Source organism: Bos indicus, chromosome 6, assembly GCF_029378745.1.
Source record: "Bos indicus isolate NIAB-ARS_2022 breed Sahiwal x Tharparkar chromosome 6, NIAB-ARS_B.indTharparkar_mat_pri_1.0, whole genome shotgun sequence".
In the NCBI taxonomy this organism is placed as follows: Eukaryota; Metazoa; Chordata; class Mammalia; order Artiodactyla; family Bovidae; genus Bos; species Bos indicus.
The window spans coordinates 116,309,523-116,330,951 of NC_091765.1; the positions used below are offsets into that span (position 1 = coordinate 116,309,523).

Genomic DNA, 21,429 nt, shown 5'->3' on the forward strand with positions numbered 1-21,429 from the left:
ACATAATTCATATAGGTATAAACAGTATACATTTTATACTTTCATAATATTCATGTTTTCACATGGTCTTTGTAATTGTTTTTCGTAATATGTAATAGTCTCTCAAATTGATGTTTAATAACTGAGCCATTTCCCACCCACTGCAGGATATTAAGACTCAAATATACTTATACTGTTTTCTTCCTTTTTTAAACTTCTGGCTGTGCAGCACACAGGCTTCTCTTCACTGCAGTGTGCGGGCTCTCAGGGCGCAGTGTCTGGGCTTAGTTGCCCTGTAGCATGTGGGATCTGAGTTCCCCAACCAGGGATTGAACTCACATCCCCTGCATTGCAAGGAGGATTCTTCACCACTGGACCACCAGTGAATTCCCCCTGTTTTCTTCTTTGACTTCTTTCCTAACCATATTTTTCCAAGAGTGAGTTCAACAGATCTACACATTTTAATGGAAAAAGCTTAAAACATACACTTTTCTGAATTGCAAACAAAAAGGAGAAAATGCTAAACACTAAGCCCCAGAATGAAAAAAAAAAAAAGACATTTCAAAGAAAGTTTTCTAGTCCCCAGTGGACTAGCACTGGTCTCACTTCATGTCTCCCACAGTTAATACCCCTTTTCTGTGCACAAGGAATGAGTGTTAACGTCTTTCACTCAAAACCAAATACACCTGACTGTTTCCGCCCCCACCCTGAAGCTCCCCACCTCAGAGGGTTAACACATTGCGTGGAATGCAGGATGGAGGTGAACCCAGCACTCCACTGACACCAGGAGGCATTCAGGGACAGAAAGGCCCTGCCATCAGCTAAGTGCCAGCAAGAGAGGAAGCCCAGCTGGGCCATCCTGGTTTTTGACACCCTCCACCACCCCACCAAAAGCTTTTCTAAATCCAAAGCAATCTTAAGATAGCAATGTAATTCAGACAATCATCCCCAATCCTCTAACACCTGTTAGCACTTTTAAATCCCTTTAGCAGGTAATCTCTATTGCCCTCTTTCAGAGAAAGGGCACAATGACCTCTGAGGGCATTTGGTTGTACTGATACTGTTAATATGTCTTTTCTCTTAAATCTCTGTATGAAAATACCTAGACTTTGAAATAAAAAAAGGCATGCCATAAATAGTTAGAAAAACAAAAACCTTCTTTCTTAAAGATCCTATAGCTCACAAGCTATAAGAAGTATTTTTTGGTAACTTCAATTTCTTTTTTTACTCAGTGTTAAGTCCCAAACAGAATACTTATAGAAAAGTTAAACAACTAATGTTTTAATTCTGCCAAGTCCTAAATAATTAAAGGGGGAAAAAGGAGCAATTTAAGCAATTCAAACTTATTTAAATAGCATTCATAACAGGACTAGCAGTAAACAGTTTTTAAAGACCCAGAGGATGTAAGGTGGCATTAAGCCAAGGGTCACAGCTCCTATTAGTGCTGCAACGTTTCCATGGAACTAATTTTTAGGCAACCATTTAGCAGTACATCGCTACACAAAGCATTTTGTCAAACACGATTAGTCACAGAGGCCAGCAATTTCCACACAGGCACAAGTAAGAGAGCCGGCACTTGTGGGAGGCTAACTGGATCCACTGATCAAACACCAAAAGACGCTGTGGAGGGCCTGTTTCATAATTTTACTGAAGCAGAATTTCAGTTCAACTGCAGATTTCACTGCATCATTCCATCCGAGAGTTCACCGCGTTCCTTCCTCAGGTGCCCAGCACAGGAACTGGTCCTAGGGACACAGCCAGAGGCTCCCGTCGTGGAGCTGATATAGACACACAGACATGGACGACAAGCAAGCACAGTGTGGATGACAGTAACTGCCGTCAGGGAGGCGAAGCGGGAGTGCCAGGTGGAGGAAGCACTGCGCAAGCGTGGCAGTGTGCATACAACAGGGCCAGATTCGCGTTGTCAAAGGTTCACTTTGCAGCAATGCAAAGAACAGACACAGGGGAAGTTGCCTCAGTTTCTCTGGCACAGATCCCTATTGCAGCCCAGAGGCACAGTGCCCTGCTCACAGAGGTGGGCCTCAGGCCACCACCATAAAGGCTACTGTTTTTCGGAGTCGAGAGTGGAGCAGAGGGCTTCTCTAACGGTCCAGTGGCTGGGGGTCCACCGTGCAGTGCAGGGGAGATGGATTCAACCCGGGGCCCCAGAAGATTCCACACACCACACGCTGAGCCCCCATGCCACAATTACTGAGCCTGCGCTCTGGAGCCGCAACCTGAAACCACTGAAGTCCGCACGCCCGTGCTCGGCAGCAAGAGAAGCCACTGCAGAGAGAAGCCCGCACACTGTGATTTCAGAGCAGCCCCTATTCTCCACAACGAGAGAAAAGCCTGCATAGCAGCAAGGACACGGTGAAGTCAAAATAAATAAATAAATATTGTTTTTAAAAAAATAAAAAATGCAACTATTAAAAAAAAAGAATAGAGCTGAACTAAATACCAGTGGTTATGAGACCACAAGTAAAACACATCTACACACGTGTGTTAAGTATTATTTCCTGAGTGTGTTAAACATGCAGAAAAGGGTAATCTAAATACATCTAAATACCTGTTAATGCCGGTTATTTCAAGGGGTTAAAAGTACTCAGAAGACTATAACTTCTTTTATATCTGTGTGAGGTACATTTGCCACAATAAATATATATATTTAAAATATTCAATGAAAGAAATTATAAAAAACAGATGAGATCAAGTGGTTCAAACAAAGAGATCACCTCCACAAGAGAGACAAGAAACAAAAGAGAAAAGGGGAGGGAAAGGGAGGGGATGGGAGAAAGCCAGAAACCTCACAACACACTGCTGCCGTTGAGTCACTCAGTCCTGTCCACCTCTTTGCGACCCCATGACTACAGCACGCCGGGCTTCGCTGTCCATCACCAACTCTCAGAGCTTGCTCAAACACATGTCCATTGAGTCCGGGGTGCCATCCAACCATCTCATCCTCTGTCATCCCCTTCTCCTCCCTCCTTCTACCTTTCCCAGCATCAGGGTCTTTTCCAAAGAGTCAGGTCTTCGCATCAGGTGGCCAAAGTATCAGAGATTCCGCTTCAGCATCAGTCCTTCCAAGGTATATTCAGGACTGACTTCCTTTAGAATGGACTGGTTGGATCTCCTTGCAGTCAAGGAACTCTCAAGAGTGTTCTCTAGCACCACAGTTCAAAAGCATCAGTTCTTCAGTGCTCAGTTTTCTTTATGGTCCAACTCTCACATCCATACATGACCACTGGAAAAACCATAGCTTTGACCATAGGGACCTTTGTCAGCAAAGTAATGTCTCTGCTTTTTAATGTGCTGTCTAGGTTTCTCATAGCTTTTCTTCCAAGGAGCAAATGTCTTTTAATTTCATGGCTGCAGTCCCCATGTGCAGTGATTATGAAGCCCAAGAAAATAAAGTCTTTCACTGTTTCCATTGTTTCCCCATCTATATGCCATGAAGTTGTGGGACCAGATGCCATGATCTTAGTTTTCTGAATGTTGAGTTTTAAACCAGCTTTTTCACTCTCCTCTTTCATAATGCATTAGGAATCTAAAAAAAGTAGGAAGCAATGGAATTCCAAGCCAGGAAACAAAGTCTGACCTGTAGGCAGGAGTCAGGACACTGCAACAGGTGGTCAGGAACAAACATCAGGAAAGAGGTGCCATTTTCTTGGCAAGACGACATGGTCACTTGTGGGGAGCAGGGGTCAGGAGGTTTGAACAAAGGAAAAGACAGTGGAGAAATCTTAGTGAGCTTGTAAGAGAAACGTCCAACAGCTGTCAGACAGCAGTGTGGGTCTACTTGAGCCTGAGGTTGTAAACCTACGGAGAAAGCCAGCAGGCTCTGTTTTGAGGCTCTCAGCACAACCGGATCTGGCTTCTCAGGTACAGGGAGGAATAGCACAGTGTCAGCAAAGAGTGTTACTGAGATGATGGACCCTGAGAGCCAGGCTGGACATAACGGAGAGAACATGGCTGATGGGCTGAGAGACAGAAGGAAAACCCCAGAAAGGCAGGACTTGTCTCCTTTACTGATACAACCCCAGAGTCAGAAGCATGCCCAGTACAGAGCAATAAATAGTTACAGTAGGTGCCCAGTAAAAACTCACTGCAAGAATGAACTGAAGAAAACAAGAGGTCCTAATAATGTTGATAAATGGCTAACTGGAATAGTTGCAAGAAATAAGTATGAAAGACAGAAGGCTTTTGTCAAAGTAGGAAAGAAAATGTCTTCATTCTTGGCATTTTAGTCATTACAACTTTTTGTTGTTGCCCTAAGTCACTAAGTCGTGTCCGACTCTTTGCAACCCCACGGACTGCAGCATGCCAGGCTTCCCTGTCTCTCACTATCTCCTAGAGTTTGCTCAAACTCATGTCCATTGAGTCGGTGATGCCATCCTACCATCTCATCCTCTGCTGCCCTCTTCTCCTCCCGCCTTCAATCTTTCCCAGCATCAAGGTCTTTTCCAATGAGCTGACTCTTTGCATCAGGTGGCCGAAGTGTCAGAGCTTTAGTTTCAGCCATCAGTCCTTCCTGTGAGTATTCAGGACTGATCTCCTACAGGATGGACTTGTTGGATCTCCCTGCAGTCCAAGGGACTCTCAAGAGTCTTCTCCAACACCACACAGTTCAAGAGCATCAGTTCTTTGGCATTCAGCCTTCTTTATGGTGCAACTTTAAAGAGAACTTTAGGAACTGCCTATAATTTGGTTAACACTCATTTATTAGGTTATCATCAAGAAAAGAGTTTTAAACAACTACTGTCCTCATAACTTTAATTCAAACTGGCTAAATCTCCGATTAGTATATGGTGCCGTCAGGAATCAGAAGGAAGGTATCCCAAGACTTACTTTGGCTCAGCCAGATTCCCTCTTTCTTTTAATGAAAAGAGGTTGTGCAGACACATAATATTCCACTTTTCGTTCAGTTATGACCCATTCAATACTCACTGTGATATGATTGTAGATAAGCTGAGACCATCCAAAGAGATCCGCTAGCCTATAAAACGCTGCCAGTTTACACCGCAGTAACTTCTCCCCTTTGTCATAGGCAATAGAATCAGACCCTCTAAGGTCATTCACAGGAGTCACCATACCAAGACCTGGAATATAAAAGAAAAAAAAAAAAAAAAAAAAGATTCAAAGACTTAACGTTTCTTGTCAAATGTAACTCAAACAGTTGAGATACTAATCCTCCCACAATGGGTCAGGAGGTAAGTCTTGAAAATGTCCAAGACTATTTTATAAAGGCTATGTTCCCCAAAATTAATACAAAAGTTAGGGTAGAAATCAATAACAAAAAAGTATCAAATCTGTGAGATGCAGTAAAGCAATACTTAGGAGGAAACTTACACTATTAAATATATAGATTAGAAGGGTTTTTAAAAATGATCTAGGTTTCTACCTAATAAATCTGCAAATTAAGCCCCAAAAGAAAAAAAGAGCAATAAAGATCAAGCAGATAGGAATCAAACAAAAACATAGAGAATAGCTGATTTAATCCTGAGAAGGTTAAAAAAATAACAAAATGAAAAACAAAAGGAAATAAAATACATTTCCAGCCCAGACTCATCAACAAAACATAGCAAAGACAGAAATTACCAATAAGCAAGAGGGAATATCACTACATATCCTACAGACATTAAAAGGATAATACGAACATCTATGACAGCAAATTTTTAAACTTGGATGAAACAGACAAATTCCTTGAAAGATGAAAGTTTTTAAAGTTCACTCTGAAAGAAATAGACATACTGAACAGCCCTATTCATTAAGCTGAATTTGCAAGAAAAAACATTCCCCTAGGGAAAACTCTGGGCCTAGATGACTGTGCTGTCAATTCTATTGCTCATTTAAGGAAGAAACAATATCAATTCTGTACTAATTCTTCCAGAACACTTCCCAACTCATTCTCTGGCCCAGCATTACCTTGATATCAAAACCACACAAAAACATTATAATACAAGATATTACAAGAAGAAATAGACCAATATCCCTCATAAACACAGACCAAAAATACTTAACAAAATTTTAGCAAATAATCCAGCAACATATAAAAAGGATGTGACTTCTCAAAGTGGTGCAGTAGTAAAGAATCCACGGGACAATGCAGGAAGCACAAGAGATGTGGGTTCAGTCCCTGGGCTAGGAAGATTCCCCTGGAGTAGGAAATGGCAACCCACTCCAGTATTCTTGCCTGGTAAGTCCCATGGACAAAGGAGTCTGTCGAGCTACAGTCCATGGGGCCACAAAGAGCCAGACACAACTGAGCACAAACACACACATACACATATAAAAAGAGTAACACCTCATAACTCAGGGAGTTTATCCCAGAAAGAAAGACTGGCTCAGTATTCACAAACCAATCAATATAATCACCATATAATCAACTAAAATAGAAAAATCATGGAATCACTTTAACAGATGCAGAAAAAGTATTTTGCAAAATTCAACATTCATTCGGGGTAAAAGCTCTCAACAATTTAGGCATATTACGGAATAACCTTAATTTGATAAGGGACATATACAAAAAAACTACTAAAAATATCAAGCAAAATGATGACAATGTTCACTCCTAAGATCAGAACAATGCAAGGATGTATGTATACTCCTGCATTCTTAATAAATACCACACTAGGGACTCTAACCAGTGAAATAAGGCAAGAAAATAAATAAATAAAAATTAAAAAAAGAAGAAAATAAAAACACACACTGGAAAGGAAGAAAAAGAAAGTATTTGACTGCATGATCATGCTTGGTCATGACATAATTATCCCTGTTATATACTGTCTGCTAAGTCAATTCAGTCATGTCCAGCTCTTTGCGACCCTACGAACTGCAGCCTGCCAGGCTCCTCTGTCCATGGGATTCTCCAGGCAAGAATACTGGAATGGGTCACCATGCCCTCCCTCCAGGGGATCTTCCCTGTATACTGCTGATTTGATTTTAATTAGGAATTATGAACTGTCTCAAGCGAAAGTACAGAGAAAATAATCTGTGGAAACTGGAACCCAAAGTGAATAGCACAGGACTCTCGAAAGGGGCGGGGAGTGTGGGAGTGAGAAGAAAAGAAAACAAAAGAAAAGATCCAGATAAAAGAGTAAGGAGAATTGAATAAGCTGCCATATTTCAGCACTTCACAAAAACAACAGAAGAGGGAGCCCTAGAGTCACGATTCCTGAACCAGAGTCCTCCAGGAAAATTAATTTAATGTAAAAATAAACAGAAAAATACCATGATCAAATACCACACAAAAATTATTAAAATAAAAAGGAACAAAATCACATTCCTACACATAATGAAAGCACACAAGAAAGAAATGTCCACAAAACAAATGAAAACTATAACCTATTATTTCATAAAAAATAAAGAAAAGCATTAATAATGAAAGTCAAAGCATTAGTTGCTCAGTCATGTCTAACTCTTTGCAACCCTTCAACTATAGCCCACCAGGCTCCTCTGTCAATGGGATTTCCCAGGCAAGAATACTGGAGTTGGGTTGCCATCCCCTTCTCCAGGGGACCTTTCCAACCCAGGGATCAAATCCAGGTCTCCTGCATTGCAAGCAGATTCTTTACCATCTGAGCCACTAGGGAAGGTGTGAAAAAATTTTAATATAATTGGAAAAATTCAGAAATGAGGGATGGAATGTAAACGTAATTAGATATAAATGAAAAACACTTTTAAAAATAAATACTAAAAAGGAGCAAAAAGATGAGAAAGAAGAAAAACTTTTTAAATCATAAAGAAATGAAGAAAGTAATATAAAAAAAAAAGACCTGAAAAAAAGTGACAGTTAAGACAAAGAAAATCCAACAAACAAAATCCAGTGGGTATACCAGGAAACAAAAGCAAGTGAACAGAACAAATATTAAAAACTAACTCAAGAAAACACTCTGAAAATAACAGATTCGGAAGAGAAGGGCACATTATCGAGAAAACTGTCTGGCAAAATTTCTGGACTCTAAAGAAAAAAAAAAGGCAACCATCAAGGAAAGAAATCAAGTAACTTATACAGAAACACTGTCTTCAAATTCCAAGAAAATGAATTATGTATTTAAGATACACAAAATAGGAAAGGAGAAATATCAATAACCTCAGATATGCAGATGACACCACCCTTATGGCAGAAAGTGAAGAGGAACTAAAAAGCCTCTTGATGAAAGTGAAAGTGGAGAGTGAAAAAATTGGCTTAAAGCTCAACATTCAGAAAACGAAGATCATGGCATCCGGTCCCACCACTTCATGGCAAATAGATGGGGAAACAGTGGAAACAGTGTCAGACTTTATTTTTGGGGGCTCCAAAATCACTGCAGATGGTGACTGCAGCCATGAAATTAAAAGACGCTTACTCCTTGGAAGGAAAGTTATGACCAACCTAGATAGCTTGGTAAAAAAGGGTTGGAAAAAAAGGGTTTTTTCCAGCAGTCATGTACGGATGAGAGAGCTGGACCATAAAGAAAATTGAGCACGGAAGAATATATGCTTTTGAGCTGTGGTTTTGGAGAAGATGCTTGCGAGTCCCTTGGACTGCGAGGAGATCAAACCAATCCATCCTACAGGAGATCAGTCCTGAATTTTCATTGGAAGAACTGATGCTGAAGCTGAAGCTCCAATACTTTGGCTACCTGATGAAAAGGATGGACTCATTGGAAAAGACCCTGATGCTGGGGAAGATTGAAGGCAGGAGGAGAAGGGGACGACAGAGGATGAGATGGTTGGATGGCATCACCGACTCGATGGACATGAGTTTGAACAAGCTCCAGGAGATGATGATGGACAGGGAAGCCTGGCGTGCTGCAGTCCATGGGGTCGCAAAGATTTGGACACAACTGAGCAACTGAACTGAACTCTTCCTATATGAACTGTACCATGGAGTAAGCAAAAGAGCTGAGAGGAAGCTTCATTCTGTGTGCGGACTGAGCGCTGATTCCCAGTAGACTGCAGCGAGGAGGCTGCTCTGCTCCGGAAGAAACCCTGACCAAGAAGCAGGCCATCCATGAGCGGCTGAGCACCAAGCTCCCCGCAGTCACGTGCTGAGTGACAGAACGAAGCAGCGCCCTTTCTGCTCACTCACCATTTCCCAGGGAAGTTTCTCTTTACAGAGGTATTCTAACTAGTAAATACAGAAGAAGGAATGACAGAATTGAAACACCACCATCTTGGAACTTTTGTTAAATTAATGGGTCCAGGCACTGAGCACGCACGGCTGCTCCAACACAAATGGCAACGAGCAGACGTGCGCACCTGCTGATGGGACGCAGTGACGCCCACCTGGTGGGCTCACCAAAGAGCAGAATCCAAACATACCAGGCTTGCAGACCCAGCTGCCAATTCACCATAAATACAAGGAAAAAAGGCACGTGTTAGCACCACGGAGATGGAATCAGCAGAATTCAAGCTGCAGTAAACTCTACAGGTCAATGAATCCCATTTTCTTTAAAGTGTGAGGAGAAAAAGAGAGATAGAGGGGCAATTTGCAGCTTTAAAAACGCTTACGAGACAATAAGTAAAAAAGACAAACACTAAACCATCAAGCCAGAGAAGGCAATGGCACCCCACTCCAGTACTCTTGCCTGGAAAATCCCATGGACGGAGGAGCCTGGTGGGCTGCAGTCCATGGGGTCACTGAGAGTCAGACACGACTGAGCGACTTCCCTTTCACTTTTCACTTTCATGCATTGGAGAAGGAAGTGGCAACCCACTCCAGTGTTCTTGCCTGGAGAATCCCAGGAATGGGGGAGCCTGGTGGGCTGCCGTCTACGGGGTCGCAAGGAGTCGAACACGACTGAAGCGACTTAGCAGCAGCAGCAAACCATCAAGCTTAAGGACAACCATTTGGGTGATAAAACTATAAAGAAAAGAAAAGCAGTGACACCATCAAGTCAAGATGGTGATTAATTCCTTTTAAGAGGGCTACCAGGGGCAGGGTAAGCCACCGATAAAACTTTAAATCTTAACCAAGGTATTGGTTATAAAGGAGTTCACCTAAAAACCATTCATTAATTATATATATTTTTGTCCTATGCTATCTACATGTGCTATATTCCACAACAAAGGTTAACATTTGTATAAAAATTTCATATTTAATAGACAAACTATTAGATACAATTAAAATTAGAATTTTTTCTTCCTTCTTTTTTTGGTGTAGCACTATTAAAATTTCCTTTATTTCTGTCTATTAGTAGACAATATATGCTTTTCTGGTAAGCAGCCTGAGGTAACCTCTAAAAATGGTTCCCTATTCATTTGATCCAAAAAACCTCACAAAATCATGCAAATCAAGAGGCTCAAATCTTCATGTACTTTGAACAGTCATGAAACTGCCCCAGTGATTAAGGGCACGCATATCCGAAAAGCCACAAAGTATCTGAAAGATGTCCCTTTAAAGAAGCAGCATGCCATTCCGACGTCATCACAACGATGGAATTGGTAGGTTCGCACAGGCCAAAGAGTGGGGCTGGATCCAGGGTCGGTGGCCCAGAAAGAGTGCTGAGTTTTTCCCGCTCAAAACTGCAGGGAGTGATGCTGAACTTAAGGTGCTCGATGCAGAGTCTCTGGTTACTGAGCACATCCAGGTGAACAAAGCCCCCAGGACTTCCAGAGCTCGTGGTCGGATCAACCCATGCACGAGTTCTCCCTGCCATACTGACATGATCCTTACTGGAAAAAAGAGTACACTGTTCCTAAACCAGAAGAGAAGGCTGCACAGAAGAAAAAGATCCCCCAGAAGAAACTGAACAAGCAAAAACTTAGGGCCTGGGAACAAATGCCACAAAAAATAAATGCAAATAAAAGAAAAAAAAATATGTGAGTAAATATATTAATTGTCCTTTATAATCCAATTCATATAAATATCACTAGACTCTCTTAGAAATCCATGTGAAAACATGGAAACCTAATGATTGTCATTCGACTTCGGGATGGAAGTGTGAGTTAGTAACTCATGTGTGATTCTTAACACTCGGTGGGTATCAACGATGCAAACACTTGCGTGAAAGTCAATTAACTTCCAAGAAGAGAGAACGGACAGGAAACCAGCAGGTGGCTCGTGACCCAATGGAAACCAAACCCTTCAGTCAGTCAGAGCTCATTATCCAGCGCATCAAACGGATTCGCGCACAGCACACGGCGGCTGAGACAGCTGACCTGCAGGGTGCCCAGGCTCCACCTGGCCTCGTGCATGCTCACAAATTCAACAGCCACAACAAAGCGCCATCTCTGCACAACTAACCATTCTGTGCTCACATGTACCCACCCAACATTTTCCTTCTGACTTTCTATTGGAATTTCTCTGTTTCTCGTTCATTTGCAAACAGCAGTGAAGAATGGTAAATAAGAAAGGCTGGCTTGGCTGAAATAAGTTCAGGCAAAATCAACATGCTTCTCCGCAAGCATTATTTCTGATTAGTTTTTTTATTTTTAATTCACAAAGGGTCTGAGAAGCCACATATTAATAAAAAGCCATCTGCCTAAGAAATAACAGTCTCACTGGCTCCTAACAAAAGGAGCCCTCTGCAGTCTGGCTGATGCTCGGTCGGTAGAGACGCCTGCAGTGCAGAGACCCAGGCTTGGTCCCTGTGTCGGGAAGATCCCTGGAGAAGGAAATGGCAACCTACTGCAGTATTCTTGCCTGGAGAATTCCATGGACAGACAAGTCCGGTGGGCTAAACTTCACGGGGTCGCAGAAGAGTCAGACATGACTGAGCAACTAACACAGAGTTAAGATATTTTCAGGCCTATCTTTTACTATAACTGAAGTTCAATTTAAAAGAAAAACAAAACTCAATTCCATGCGTTACACTATAAGTGCTCACCTATTTGACTTAACAAAGACCTAGGAAATGCGACCTGGAAAACGCAGAGCATGTGCACAGTCAGAAAGTACTCACTCATGTTCAAGGCCGCCATCCCTCCTTGTGGAGCTGCCGGGTAGACATTGGGTACGTTTGTGGTCATGAAATCTGCAATCTGCTGCAAGGCCAACAGGCCTGTGGGATTCTTCCCCTTCTTGAACTGTTCCTGTATCATTGACTCCAATTCTTCACAGAAAGCCTAATAAAAGGCAAATTAAAACAATGAGACACCTTGAGACACACAGCAAGGCTCACTATCACACAGATCAACTTTTTTTTGTTTTGTTTTCATCCACTGCTGCAAAGGCAGATGGGTATTCTCACACATCACTGCTTGGAACAGAAATTAGTACATTCTTTTTGGAAAAGTAATTTAACAAGGTAAAAGCTAAACAATCTGAATAAACACTCTATTCCTAGGAATCATTTCTAAAGAACTAATCAGAGATGTGCTCAAAGGTTTATTCGTAAGGATGTTCATTCCAGTATTACCAAAAAAAGGGAAAAGAGGTAACAGTCTACATTTTAAACAGAAGAGAACTGATTAAATACACTCAGTCGCCTTACAATGTAATTCTATGCACACATTCAACATGAAAGGCCAAAAAATTAAAGAGAGCAGGCACTGAGAACATACAGATACTGAGGGAAAAAAACTGCTTTGTCATCAAGGAACTTAAAGCTTAGTAAGGGAGATGCAAACAGAAAAAGTCCCTAGTACAAGGGACCGACCGTCTGTCTCAGCAGCATTCTGGATGAGCCGTATGTGCAATACAGGGCCGAGCTTAGCTGTGAGCAGTGAGCCTGGAAACACCCACCTGGATCCCAGCCTCTGGTCCCAGTAAGCAGTCACTAGCAATGAGCTTGTCTGCTGGCTTGGTCTAACTCCTGATGGTCCAACAGCCACACTCCCGCCTCTCAGCCCTCTGACAGCCTCTCCCCAGTGACCATGTCACTCAGTTCACTGTGGCCTATTTCCACCCTCATGCCCGAGACCTCCTCATTCCTAGCAACTGCGCCCCTCTTTGACCTCGGAGCCAAGCACGTGCTCTCCACACACCCTCTCCTAGTGTCTAGCTCACCCTCCTTTCAACCCCATCATGGTCCTAAGACCTCATGGCAAGCCAGCATCGTCCCCTCACTCAGCTGAGGCCCTTGGTTTAACACTCTAAGCACACCCTTGCTTACAGCTCTGACTCCCTGCCATTTCATCTGGCAAAATCCCAGCCCCAGGTAAATTCAACTCTTCACCCTTTCTATTCATGAGCACTGGCCCGAGCGCACCCTTTTGAGTGCGTTCCCAGCTTCTCTACCGCCTCCCTCGTCTACTCCTCTACACCACTCCCCGTGCCCACTCTGAGCAGATGACTTCCATGGTTACTCCGAGGAGAACAGAGAATCCTGAAGGCAACTTCACAGGTTCCCTCTCACAGCCCCCAACTGCTGGCATCCGCACGCACAGAGAGGGCCTTCCCACCCCTGGCTGCAGCTCCTAAAACGCAAACACCAACACTGGGTCCACGCTACCCAGGGACCTCCAGACTTACCAGCCTTTTCTCTAGTGTCCTCCTCTTTCCAGACCCCACAGGGCACGTGGGTCAGCAGCGCTCTGACACTGACTGTGTTCGCAACACCCCCGGTGCCCCGCACGGTGCCTGGCACACACCCGATGTTGAAAGTTTAGTTTCTTCACTCTCCTCAGTGATGTTCACTTAGTTACTTATTCTCAAGCCAGGTCTAGATGTTGTCCTGATTCTTTCTTTCCCTCTCTCAGCTCTTCCTCCACGTCCATCAGCAAGTCCTACTTATCCCACCTTCGAAATACACAAAGGAGCCTACCTCTCTCCACCTCCACCACCATCACCCTGGCCAAGCTACCAGACCTCCTGTTTGAAGACAGCTTCCTCTCTCGTCCTGTACGATGCTCTCTCTCTACCAACCCAGAATGACTCAGACTGAACAGCGCCGTTCCCACCTGCAGCCCTCCAGTGACCCTCTGCTGTGCTCTGAATGCAAACACTTCTGAGCTGAGCTTACAGGCCTCCTAGGACCGTGCCCTCCTCCCCTCCAACCACATCGCACCTCCTCCTCCCTCTCGCTCCCTGTGCCCACACCGCACCAACTGCCCTTTCACTCCCCAAACTCACTCCTATCCTAGGAATTTCATCTCTGCTGCTCCCTCAGCCTGAAATGCTGCTCCCCCTCCCTGCAGGCTGGCTCCTTCCTGTCATTCAGAGTTCAGACTCCATACTCCCTTACTCAGAGAGGCCTGTTCTACCTGGTCACACACAATCTAATCAGCCAACTGTTCCCTGCACTGCGTTATGCTTGTTGCTTCTTGGTTATCTCCTTCAACTAGAATGTAAAGTCTGAGACTTGCTCTGGGTGCTTACACAGGTGTGACACAAATGCCACACTTCACCAAGGTGTGTACTTAAGACTTGTGTACTTTATTGTAAGCTATATTATTGAGGAATTATATATGAATAATAACAATCAAACACAAAAGCTTTACATGCCTTGTTTATTGCTAAATGCCCAATTCCTTGCAGATAGAGATGATCAACATATAAAAAAAAACTCAATGAGTTATCTGCCAAGTGACAGCTCAAATACTGAGGAAATAAAACAGTGGATTAAAATGATAAGACGAGTGACACACACACAAACGCAGCGTCACCGACACGAGCAAACCGTGAAAACGAGACGGAGCAGGCCCGCATGGCCCTCGCCCCCACCGTGTCCTCTGCCTGCCTCAGCCAGTGGGAAACTTTAGCCAAAGAACAAGTTTAATCAGAGACGGGAGAAATGCTGAAACCGAGGAAAACAGTCAAAGGAGACTAACTAATAACAATATAGTCATTAAGCATAGTCAAGGACCTTTAGCTGTTTCTCAAGGGCTATAGATAATATCCTGTGAGCTGTCTTATAGATACTAAAACCCCAGGTGGAGAAGTTAACTACATGATAACCAGACTGTACCCAGGACATGAGCTGCCAATTTCAAAACGTGACCACAGAGAAACGGGAACCAGTGCGCCCCAGAACTGAAGAGGAGCTGCACCTACAGCAACCAAGATGGTGCTAATCTGACCACTGACTACCAGCTGAACATGACTGTTAGAGATCACTGCAGTTTCTGCATATAACCCCCCCTCACTCTATAAAAGCTCTCATCCCCTGCTTGTGGGGGGCGGGGCAGGAGTCAGCCTTTGGACAGATGTCCACCACTCTCCCCACCAGTTGCTGGCATCTGATAAAAAGCAAACGTTCCTTTCCACCAACCTGGCCTGCTTATTGGCTTTGGAATGGCAGGCAGCCAGACCCCCCCCCCCCCAACGCATATGTTTTGGCAACAAAAACAGCACTGCTTTACCTAAAGATGCAAAAAGGAGACACTTAGTTGGGTGTGATTGTAGTTCACATGCCGACCATAATTAAAGGTAAAACCAATCAACAATCAGATACTGACTGCTAAGGTCTACTAAATGCCCAGCACGAAGCCAGGTGTTTTGGAGGAAAGGCTAATTTTTAAATGGTCCCAATATATATACAGCCTTCCTGGAAAAGCAGAGAGAGTATAAAAAGGAGAAATAAACATCTCCTATCTTTTATGATATTGAAACTTTTTCATTTGTTTTGTCTGATGACTTGAACTAAACTTAACTCTTCAACAGCCATACATATACATACATAAGGCATTAACTCCTGTGTTCAGATAAATGGACTTTTAAAAAACACAACAGAGCAGACGAGCTGAAGAAGTGGAAGCAGACAAGGGGCCCAGGGCCAAAGAAAAGCCTTACGGGACTCTGCAGGATCATGGACACCCGCTTCTTCTGCTCCATCATGTTGAAGTCCTGGCGAAGGTCTGGCGCCATGTTCCTCTCTCGCAAGTATTCTGGATTGTTCTCATCCACTCTGTCGAAATACCGCTCTTTGTGAGGGGCTGTGGTCGGGGGTGGTGAGGTCACCACTGCAGCCTGAGTGTCACCATTCATCGCACAGTCCTTCTAGGTTCCTACAGAATCAAACAAAAGAAAGCACTGTTTTGCATGCGTGCCCAGCAGCATTTCATGACAGTGCGTCAGCCTGATAAACGGTCTCCAGCACGAGGGCACCCCAACTGACCCACCAGGCAGTCATGACGGGCGGTGCTTGCTCATGGCTTCGCACGCCCATGGCTGGCCATCATCCCCCCCATTCCATCATCCCCCCCCCTCCATCATCCCCCCCCCCCTCCATCATCCCCCACCCTCCCACCAACCAGGGGCAGTTTTGTCCTTACCACTGTTCTTCAGCAGACAACAGGAGAACAACCTAACAAAGCTACCGTATCCTCTGACAAACTCTTTAGATATTAAAAATTTGACCCCAAGATAAAGTCACCACACTGTCCCAAACAAACAAGATCTTCTAATAGCAGCACAGTTAATTTCCAGAGACATTTGATTCCTGACATTTTCCCCAAAAAGTACTGGTGGCGACTCTGCAAAGGATTCTCCACACAGGTCAGAGGGAAGCTGCTTATCCATCTGTATTCACACAAATGGGAAATGGTCACCACCACCACCTTCTCAGTTCTGAGAACAGTAACAATGGGCTCTGAAAATGTCAATATGTCCTTGAGTTGGTAAGTAACCTGAAAAGATGCCCAAATGGCTCAAATTTAACAGTTTGCTAATATAGCTACTTACTTTACACTCTTTTTATCCCAATCCTTTATTTGAAATGCTGTTTGAATGCATAATTTAATATTCATCTTTTAACTACTGAATCTCTAAACAGCACCTTTACTAATCATACAGACAGTTCAATTTCTCTTCTGCTTCTATAACCCACTGGCTCAGCGGTACAGAATCTGCCTGCCAATGCAGGAGATACTGGTTCAGTCCCTGTTCCAGGAAGACCCCACATGCTGTGGAACTAAGCCCGTGCACCACCACCACCGAGCCCATGGTCTGGAGCCTACAGACTGCAACTACTGAGGCCCATGCGCCCGAGGGCCCACGCTCAGCAACACGAGAGCAGCCCCTGCGAGCCACCACCAGAGAAAGCCCATCAGTAGCAAAGCCCTAGCCCAGCCAAAACAAATAAAAAAGAAGAGGCAGCAGAACCAGCATCCAGCGGTTTTCAGCATATAGCAGGTATATAAATTAAAATTTCTGTATAAATTAAAAAGAAGGAAATAATCTCAGAACCCACGGGCAGAGTTTTAATGGAGAGTGAGCGAGCAACAGTTCCTCAAGCCACAGAGGCTAAGCAAAGTAGGGATTTAAAAGAGGTGATTAAATCAGCAACTAAAAAAGTGAATAGTGCCCCTTTCTTACACTGTATAGAAAAAATCATTCCAAATGGAACACAGATCTAAATGTAACAGCAAGACCATACGATTCTTACAAGAAAGTGAATAAATCTTTGAGACCTTGGCTTAGGCAGTCTTATATGACACCGAAATAGCAACAAAAGAAAGAAAAAAAAAAGATAAACTGGCCTTCCTAAAAATTAAACTATTTGTGCTTCAAAGGATATATAAAGTGAAAAGACAACCCATAAAATGTGGGGAAATTTACAAACCATGTATCTGAGAAAAGATTTACATCCAGAATATACAACTTACTTCAAAAACTTGAAAGTCATCAAGCAACCTCAGTAGATGCCACAATGAACAGAACTGCCCGGTTGAGCCTAAATTCCTGACCCTCAAAATCATGAAATATGAATAATAAAGCAGAGATTTTAAGCTGCAAAGTCCTGGAATGGTTTGTTGTGCTGCAATAGATACCTATAATAACGTTCGTGATATGGGGAAGGAGAATGAAAGCAGCCAGAACTGCAAGGGAGACACTGTTCTTTACTCGTATTTGAGCCTCTCGCCTCCCCTGTCTGATTGTCCTCCTCACATTACAGGTCACTCAGCTAGGAGGCCAACAGGGCTAGGGTTGTAACACCGGACTCCTGGCTGCAGAGCCCATGTTTTTAACCTCTAAGCTGTACTGTAATTGATGATGACCACAGGGAGGGAAAACAATGTCCCCGAAGGACAGCACGGGGTGGAACTGAGGGCATAGATGCCTTGAACAGGAGGACCCAACCTTGGGAATCTGGGGCTGGCGCCGTTAGCTTTTTAATGTGCATGTGAATTGCCTAGAATCACGTCAGGGCACAAATTCACAGCATGAGACAGAGCCAAGATCCTGCGTGTCTCGTGAGCTCCCTGGTGACACCAATGCCAACGGACCTGGACCGCAGTTTCAATGTGTGTGTTAGTCGCTCGGTCACGCCCGACTTAAGACCACAATTTCAACAGTAAGTCTTCAAAGAATAACCAGTTGAAGAAAACATCTTTTTTTAAAGAGAAAGATCAATTTTGATACTGCTTTTCTGACATCTAAAGATATGACAGCATACTTAAAGTAACACTATTTTGAGGACTTCAAAGTATAAAAACAATGACTAAAAGACAATAAAACATAAGGGAACCAATGGCCTACAAACTTACTCTTCTCTGAACATATCCTTTAAAATGTTTGTTTCATCTATTTAACCTAGTTTGTTCTATAAGAAGGACCCAAAAAACAAAATATTATTCATGGTTGTCTGACATTTCTTCATTAGATATAAATGGAAGCTGACCATTCTGAGCCAATGATAAAAATGTTCCACTTGAATGTTTTGGGGAAAAATATACAAAAGATTACACAGTATTAAGAGTTCTCTATTACCAAATGAGTCCCAATTTTAAATCATTTTCATAGGTAAATAAGAGAGGGGAACATTTTAGTGGAAACTACAGCTGCTTCCTGGTTGCAGAGCTGACTGAAAGAAAACAATCTTTGTAAAACCAACACGTTAAAGATAAGGCAGAGATTGCTCTGAATTTATTACAAATTGCCATGTGAATGGGATAAGATAAAAAACTGAAGACTAAATGTACATGTGCTCCATTCCTTCAATAAGGAAGACTATAAACTTAAGTCAAAATATACATACTCTGAGCCCAAGAAACAAGAATAAACATAATTCCACTTTTAAAGTACAAAACCTGTATTTGTTTTTTTTATCAATTATAGCTTCAAGTTTCATTGATGCAATTTTTAAGCGTGTGTTAAGACAGCAAATTTTTCTAGGAAAATCTCTACGAAGAAGTCATTACTTAACCCAAATTTTTTAAAAAGAAATGGAAAACATACAGATTAAAAAAACTTCCTGCAACATTAGAATAATTTTTAAATAGTTTGAAAAGATCAGTGTCCAACAATACATGAGTGGTTGTAATGTAATCTGTTCAACACAGTACTATGAAACTACGAATATTCTTTAGCATAATGTACCTGAGATTATATAACATGTTTAAGTGAAAAACTATAATTTCCTATTCTACTGCATAAAGTTGTCAACATTATCACTGTAGTCACACACAGACAAGATACAATGGCAAGTAAGCTGAATAAACTGATTCAAGAGAAGTGAGGATTAATGCTCCCCTAAGGATAATGTTCCCCTATCGCAATATTATAAAGCTGCTATAATTCAACCTGTGTAAATATTTTAAGATTTCACCAATCTTAAAATGTTGATGCCCCAATCAATGAAATCTGAGAACAATACTTTCAAATAAACAAACATACACACCCAACAGAATCCAAAAGTCTGGAAGACCCATGGAGACAAGTGTGGCCTGCCCACAGGACCCTTCATACTCACCCACTTCTCTCCATCTCTACCACATCGCTCTAACCTAGACAATTAGCACTCACCTCCTGGACACACAGTAGCCTCCTCATTAACTTCTCTACTGCCCGTTTCTTTGACATTGCCCCCACCAACCCATTTTTCACAGTGAGTACAGAGTTTCAAAATGTAAATCAAAGCATGTTATTCACCCCTCTACTTAAAACCTGACAAGGTCTCAGGAGGAACCTTTGCCAGATCTTGCTTCAAATAAAGTGTAAAATAAAAATCTAAAAATAACATTCAAGACAATTAGAAATTTGAACAATAACAGGAATTGGATAGCTTTAAGTAATTACTGTTAATTTTAGGTCTAATATTATGGTTATATTAGATACATACAGAAATGTTTACAGACAAAATAATGACATATGGAATTTGCCTAAACTGTGCATGGGATAGAGGGAGAGTAAGGGTTACACAAAATAAACAATACTGGCCAGGGGTTAATAACTGCTGAGACCGGACAAAGGATAAACAGAGTTCACTATACTGTTCTACGCCGTGCGAGGCTGAAATGCTCCTAGAATAAAGTGCCTCCAGATCTTACATAAGCTGCTCTCCATCTGCCTTCAGATGAGCACATTTCAGCATGCTCTTTCAGACAGATATGACTGATATTGGGATGAAAGGACATTTTAAGATTAACTTTCCTTTTCTACTAACATCCCATCTAACCACTCTGCCGAGAATGTTATTCAGGAAATAACAGAAAGTGTGCCCTGGAATATTCTTTCCTAGCAAAGGTGTTCCAGCTCCAGTATGATTCACCTGCACTAATGTGTAACTAAACCTCAGATCAGAGACCAAACACATTTCTGCGTCTCTAAAACATCTAACGAGCTAATTCTAAAGCTCTGGGGGTAGATTCAATTACTTCTTGGCATCTCCCTTCTGGCACACGCATTTTGAGAACTATTCCAACCATTCACATGATTTACTTTTGAAGTCCTAAAAACAGAATACTCAAAGCAAAGGCTGAAACAAGAAGGTGGCCATGAACAAAACTCTCCAGGTAAATCGAATGCCAGAGGACCCAGAGGGTCTTTTCAGTTTCTCACTGTTCTTAAAACGAGCTCAGAAAGCATGAAGACGAGGCAAATACACCCGGGGGAGCAAACACGCTCACGCAGTGTGGCCGCGGCGGCCTCTGCTGGTGCCCGAGGCCCCTCACCCCCAGCTGCAGACAGCCTTGGGAACTGTCAACAGGAAAACAAGGAAAGAGGTATCTGTCTCTGCAGTTTCCTCCTTCACGGCCACTCCCTCCTGATGCTTCATACATCTCATCAGAGCTGCTTTCCACACCACATGAAAGGCACCAGAGACAGAAAGTTACAAAATGAGCAGATTATAGACAAGTAAATGCAACTAAATATCCTTCATGCCATGAGAAATCTACTCATGTGTCAGCAGGGCAAAAGTGTCAGGGGAGGTAGAAAAGCAGAGCAAGGATGTTACGAGTTGAATCGTATGCCCCTAAATTCATGCTGAAGCCTTAACTCCTACTCCTCAGAATGTAACCTTATCTGGACACAAGTCACTGCAAACAGAATTAGTTAAGACAATGTCATACTGGAACAGGGTGCGTCCTGGATTCAATACTGATCTCAATACCGATCTCGGGTGGCCTCGGCCAGCAGCGGCCTGAAGCAGTGTTTTGGTCCCCAGCCAGAGACTGAGGTTAGACCACGGCAGTGATAGCACTGAATCCTAACTTCTAGACCACCAGGGACCAGTGGCCAGTGATGAGGCCCTGGCCCATCAGCTGTGTAGAAATGAATTTCCACATAGAGACAGAGGATAGTGAGACAAGTATAGTGTTTATTAGGAGAAAAAAGAGTGCACGTGGATAGACACACGGGTA

At 42.9% G+C, this 21,429-nt stretch overlaps 1 protein-coding gene across 11 annotated transcripts in view; it reads right to left on the reverse strand.

Moving 5' to 3' along the window:
- ADD1 (adducin 1) overlaps positions 1-21,429 on the reverse strand; it is a 91,135-nt gene that overhangs the window by 27,331 nt on the left and 42,375 nt on the right. For all 11 annotated transcript variants that reach the window (XM_019963223.2, XM_019963228.2, XM_019963226.2 and 8 more), the window contains 3 exons: positions 15,638-15,852; positions 11,868-12,030; positions 4,927-5,078 (listed from right to left, as the gene is read on the reverse strand). In XM_019963223.2, the coding sequence (XP_019818782.2) occupies positions 4,927-5,078; positions 11,868-12,030; positions 15,638-15,832 (510 nt within the window). In that variant the 5' untranslated portion in view covers positions 15,833-15,852. The remainder of the gene's footprint in view (positions 1-4,926; positions 5,079-11,867; positions 12,031-15,637; positions 15,853-21,429) is intronic.